The 6,279-nt window shown below is 44.2% G+C and overlaps 1 protein-coding gene across 1 annotated transcript; it reads left to right on the top strand.

Annotated features, from left to right (window-relative positions):
* Positions 1 to 2,140: 2,140 nt before the first annotated feature.
* On the top strand, positions 2,141 to 5,826 carry LOC106965784 (olfactory receptor 1G1-like). Its single transcript, XM_015061874.2, has 2 exons — positions 2,141 to 2,221; positions 4,888 to 5,826. The coding sequence occupies exons 1-2, from the start codon at positions 2,141 to 2,143 to the stop codon at positions 5,824 to 5,826; spliced, it is 1,020 nt and encodes a 339-aa protein (XP_014917360.2).
* The last annotated feature ends 453 nt before the right edge of the window (positions 5,827 to 6,279 follow it).

Below are 6,279 nucleotides of genomic sequence, written 5' to 3'. Positions count from 1 at the left end.
CGACTTGCAGAAGAATGAACCTGGACCATTTTCTTATACCATACACAAAAATAAATTCAAAATGTGTGAAAGAGCTAAATGTAAGATAGGAAACCATCACAATCCTCGAGGAGAAAGCAGGCAAAAACCTCTTTGACCTTGACCACAGCAACTTCTTACCACACGTATTTCTGGAGGCAAGGGAAACAAAAGCAAAAATGAACTATTGGGACCTCATCAAGATAAAAAGCTTCTGCATGGCAAAGGAAACAATCAGCCATAATAAGGCAACCTTCAGAATGGGAGAAGATATTTGCAAATGACATATCAGATAATGAGTTAGTATCCAAAATCTGTAAAGAGCCTATCAAACTCAACACCCAAAAAACAAATAATCCAGTGAAGAAACGGGCAGAATACATGAATAGACACTTTTCCAAAGAAGACATCCAGATGGCTAAGAAATACATGAAAAAATGCTCAACATCATTCATCATCAGGGAAATACAAATCAAAACCACAATGAGATATCACCTCACCCCTGTCAGAATGGCTAAAATTAACAACTCAGGCAAGGGCAGAGGTTATTGAGGATATGGAAAAAGAACACTTCTGTACTGTTGGTGGGAATGCAAACTGGTGCAGCCACTCTGGAAAACAGTATGGAAGTTCCTCAAAAAATTTAAAGTGGAACTACCCTATGACCCGGCAATTGCACTACTAGGTATTTATCCAAAGGATACAGGTGTGCTGTTTCAAAGGGGCACGTGCACCCCAGTGTTTATAGCAGCACTATCAACAATAGCCAAAATATGGAAAGTGCCCAAATGCCCATTGACAGATGAATGGATAAAGGCAATGTGGTTTATATATACAATGGATTATTACTCAGCAATAAAAAATAATGAAATCTTACCATTTGCAACAATATAGTTGGAAGTAGAGTATATTATGCTAAGCAAAATTAGAGAAAGACAAGTATCATATGACTCTATTCATATGTGGAATTTAAGATACAAAAATGATATAAAAACAGGGAGGAGGACAAAATGTAAGAGATTTAAACATAAAGAGGAAACAGGGTTACAGGAGGGGATGTGGGTGGGGGGTGGGCTAAATGGGCAAGGGGCAAGAAGGAGGACATTTGTTGGGATAACCACTGGGTGTTATATGTAGGAGGTGAATCACTGGATTCTACTCCTGAAATCATTATTGCATATATGCTAACTTGAATATAAATTTTTTAAATTAAAAAAAAATAAATAATTAAACTTTTAAAAAGGAAAGAAAATAAAACCTTTAAAAAATGTAAAATGATTGACGAAAATAAGCAAGTTACAAAAGAACACAAAAAATATAATTCCAATCACATAAAGCACAAAAACATGCCTAATCAGACCATATATATTTTAGAGTGATATACATAGATGGTAAAATTATAGAGAAGACTACAGGAATACTCACAACAATGGTTTCCTCTAATAGAGGAGAAAAGGAAATGTGATCAGAGGGGCACAAAGGGGGATTTTAAGTGATAGAAATATTATCATTCTAATATACTGTTATAATATTAAATGTGAAAGGTAAAAGCACGAGTATTATTATCATTCTTTAATACCACATGTATGTTTTCTTTTGTATGTAAAACAGATTTACAACAAAGAAATATCCAAAGATCCCCAGCACCTTGGCCTTCTGTAGATCCTATATGTTGATTATGTATCGACTACTGGGGTCCTAGAGAATAAGAATGTCCCCTCTACAACATGACATTTGAAGGCAACAATGGTGACCTCCAATATATTTTTTCCCTCTTATTTTCTGCCACCTACGTTTCATCCATGAGGACTAGGCTCTTATTAGAAAGTGTGTACTCCACAATGGGGAAAGGCTGACGATGACAAACCTGACCTGCACCTCATCCAAGGGAAAAATTCCAGAAGTGCCTCCATGGATCCCAGCCCCAGTCTCTTTGAAAGGGGGCATTACAGACATTGCTGGGACTCAAGGGGCCACAGTCTAGAATTGCCTCATCTTGTCTCTAACGAGGAAGCCTGTGATTGGGTCTCAGGAGACACCGCCTGTGAATAGTCAACAGTTCCTCCTGGGTATTCAGTCTGTGCTGCTCCAGCAGAGAGGGAAGGGCTCCGTGGCTCCAATCATGTCTTCCTGGGGAGACAAAGGAGCAGGGAATCCAACATCCATGGTGACAGTGTCAGGGATTGAGGTTGAGCATCTCCAGGTAAGCACCAAGGCACAGAGATGGGGAGGAAGACCACAGTCTACCAAAGGCCTGGATGCACACAGGCACGCATGTGCAGACACACACACAGCCCATTAGAGCTTCTTCCTTTTTCTTTTTCCCCTTTTCTTTCCTACATCCGCCCATCACTTCCCAGTTCTCCTAATCTCCATAAAGAGAACCTAAGTCCAGTGTTCACCAGGTCCTTGCTGATCCAGCCTGAGGTCATTATGGAAACAGAGTCTCAGGCTACCCTTCCTCAAGTCCACAGTGACCAGAACATAGCACCAGTGCAGCAACAAAACCTGTGGACATCAGAACTCTGCAAACATAAGAGCACTTGATTAATAAAGGGCGCATCGTTTTCGTTTTCTTCATGGACTCCACCATCACAGCTCTCGGGCGGGCAGGTGTGGTTCCCAGAATTGCTCTGGGCTACCATCATAGGACTACGCACACTCTCGTCCGCCGCCACCATTCACAATGCACCAAACCTGTTCACATCCTTTCTTTTTTCTTTAATTAGAGTCAGTGAATAACTATATAAAATATAGTTATTTGTTCCCATTGTATTGTTAACGATACCTGGGCTGTTCCTGATTAAGTTATTTGCCCAAGTTGGGGCACCTGGGTGGTTCAGTAGGTTGAGTGCCTGACTCTTGATTTCAGCTCAGGTCATGATCCCAGGGTCATGAGATCAAGCCCCATGTCAGACTCTGCACTGAGCATGCAGCCTCCTTAAGAGTCTCTCCCTCTGCCCCTCTCCCTTCCTCCCTCCCTCCCTCTCCCTCTCTCTCTCTCTCTCTCTCTCTCTCAAAAAAAAAAAAGTTATTTGACCAAGTTTACATGGGGCTTCCCAATGCCAAAGCAGAGGCTTTGTCAGTGACCATTCTGGGCAAAGATATAACCACCCAAGGGCAGTGATGGTGATAATGATGGTGACTCTCCCCTCACATCTCACAATTCTCAAGCCCACCTCCTCTTGGGCAGGAGCCAGGAGCAGTGACATGGGAGCACCCTCATGTACTAACAACAATAACAATAATGGCTAATATTTACTGAGCACTTAGTATGCACCAGCCTTGGTCTAAATATTTCACAACCATTGCCTAATTTTACCCTCACTCCTCCCCACAGTAAACTCTACACTTACTCATTTAAACAGATGTGAAAACTGAAGAGCAAAAAGGCAAAGTGACTTTCTCAAAATCACACATAAAGAGTGGGGAGATTTCATCAGACCTCAGAAAAGATGTATTAAGGAACACACTCGACGAGTATGCCACTGCCACATGCTGCCCCTGACCTTTCAGCACATGCATTCTTTCACACCATCAGAGACATTGGTATTCCTCTTTTCCAGTGCACATCATGACATCATGAATCAAAGAATCTTCACGATTTCATAAAGTTCATGAAATCTGGTTTGTGAAGACAACCTTCATTGACCCAGTATTTATCCCCTCAACAAACCTATCAGGTGGCATCATTCTCTGCATCTAAACACCAAGAAAGCAAACTCCAAGGGGGCATTTACCAAAGTGAAAAAAGGCATGAGAGAAGCAAAGTTATAATTAAGCAGGTTGTCTGATGTAAACCATTGTATTGTGGGACCCGGGCTCACATTTCTTCAACTCCTGTCAACAATGAAGCGACGATCACCCCTTAATGGAGGCGAGCCCTTCCTTGATGTTATCTCAGTAGCTTCAGTGATTCTATGAAGCGAGTACACGTTGTACAAATGAGGAAACAGAGACTCAAGGAGCTTAAGTAACTTGCCCAAGAGCATACTCAGAGAACAGCAGAGAAAGGATTCCCAGCCTGTCTCTAGACTCCAGAGACTGTGATCTTTTTTCTTAATTTTCTTAATGTTTATTTATTTTTAAGAGAGAGAGAGAGAGAGAGAGAGAATGAGAATGAGTGGGGGAGGGGCAGAGAGAGAAGGGGACAGATCCCAGCCAGGCTCCATGCGGACAGCCCAATGTGGGGCTTGAACTCACGAAATGTGAGACCATGACCTGAGCCGAAGTCAGGCGCTCAACCGACTGAGTCACCCAGGTGTCCCTTCAAAGACTGTGATCTTAAAACATGCCGCTGACTGATAGTGAAGTTGATGATGATAATGAAAACAGCACTCCCTTCATTCACAAAGTTCAGTTAACAGTTTTCATATCTACGTTAATTCACTGGAACAGTCTTCAAACACAAAGACATACAGCACACCTGGCACATCTAAAGACTTTTTCTTCCATTTCTCTCAGTAAACACTCACACACTCACACACAGACAGGGTATCTCGTATTGCCCACTATCTTAGGATATGCATGACCCCAAAGGACTCCACAGTAGAGCATTAAGATTGAACAAGTGTTCTAAAGTTAAAAAAGGAATTAATCCTGGAGGGAGTCAATCCAGATGAAAACCAGTTCAGCCTCATTCAGTCACATGTAGGGCAAGAATCTAGAAACCAAGTTACACCCCCTACAATGCCTGATTCCATAGTCCACAGTCCTCATATTTTCCTTATTTGCCCACCCTGCCATCATAGCTGCTAGTGAATCTCAGTAACCTCTTCAAGGAATAGAGAAAGACCAAAGCTCTAGACTCTGTAGTATCCACAGCCTATCTTTTTAAGCAAGATTCTCCTCCAATTTCTCTCCTTGAAGGAAATCAGAAACCAAACCAGCGTCTCTGACTTCCTGCTCCTGGGCTTCTCTGCAAACCCTGAGCGGCAGCCTCTCCTGTTCGGACTCTTCCTGGGCATGTACCTGGTCACCGTGTTGGGGAACCTGCTCATCATCATAGCCATTGGTTCTGACCAGCACCTCCACACCCCCATGTACTTCTTCCTGGCCAACCTGTCCTTCGTCGAGACCTGCTTCACCTGCACCATTGTCCCCAAGGTGCTGGCGAACATCCTGACACAGCGCCACGCCATCTCCCACACTGGGTGCCTCGTGCAGATGTACTTCTTCATGGCGTTGGCTCTACTGGATGACTTCCTGCTGGCCGTGATGGCATATGACCGCTACGTGGCCATCTGCCTTCCTCTCCACTACACCACGATCATGTGTCCCCAGCGCTGCCTGCTGCTGGTCGCCGCATCCTGGCTCTGCTCCCACCTCCTGGCCTCCTCGCTCACCCTCCTCATGTCTCAGTTCTCCTTCTGTGCCTCTCATGCCATCCCACACTTTTTCTGTGATGTACCCCCACTCCTCAAACTTGCCTGTTCAGACACCCAGATCTTTCAGGTCACGATGTTTGCTGAAGCAGCCCTCTCAGGTGTGGTCCCTCTCGCCTGTGTCCTGGTCTCTTATGCCCACATCATCCACACCATCCTCAGGGTCCCCTCTGCTGGGAGGAAGCACAAGGTCTTCTCGACCTGTGGCTCTCACCTGTCAGTGGTTACTCTCTTCTACGGGACGCTCTTTCTGGTGTATTTCCAGCCCTCATCCACCTATTCAGCAGAAATAGGAATGGTGGCATCTGTAGTATATACGATGGTCACCGCCATGCTGAACCCCTTTATCTACAGCCTGAGGAACAGGGACATGAAGGGGGCTTTGTGGAGACTCCTTGGCTGGGGAAGATGTTCCACATCATAAAGAGTCCTTCCCCATAGCAGAAGCCCAGACTTTTCAACATGCCTCCTTCCCAGGACTTGTCCATTGTAAATCTGAAAGACTCACTTTCCTGAGTTGGCCTTACAAGCAGATGCAAGAAAGGGAAGACCAACTTTGCAGGACTGGAATAGGACTATCTGGCCAAGGACAGAACTGCAGCCTGGGGACAGGGAGTGACCACAGTCCCTCTGACGTGACTTGATAAACGGGTACATGCATCTAAGCAGATTCAGTCTAGGGTTGGAAACATCCGAAGTGCCAGGCAACACTTGGCTTCTAGGAGAAATCTCAATAGGAGTGCAGTGTAGGCTTATAAATCCTTCCGCAACAACAAGAGGAGAGATCTAATGCACAACACAGCGATTATAGTCCACAATACTGTATTATACACTTCATAGTTGCCAAGGTGTTAGATCTTAATAGTTCTCAATACAC

This window comes from Acinonyx jubatus, chromosome D4 (assembly GCF_027475565.1).
Source record: "Acinonyx jubatus isolate Ajub_Pintada_27869175 chromosome D4, VMU_Ajub_asm_v1.0, whole genome shotgun sequence".
NCBI lineage: Eukaryota > Metazoa > Chordata > Mammalia > Carnivora > Felidae > Acinonyx > Acinonyx jubatus.
The sequence above is the reverse complement of the archived record's forward strand: the minus strand, read 5'-3'. Positions and strand labels throughout refer to the sequence as shown.

Excerpts from the sequence above, each read along its gene's own strand:
- LOC106965784 (XM_015061874.2), top strand. The coding sequence starts at position 2,141 with ATGTCTTCCTGGGGAGACAAAGGAGCAGGGAATCCAACATCCATGGTG. Across the intron at positions 2,222-4,887 it reads TTGAGGTTGAGCATCTCCAG|GAAATCAGAAACCAAACCAG; the intron begins GTAAGCACCAAG and ends CTCTCCTTGAAG.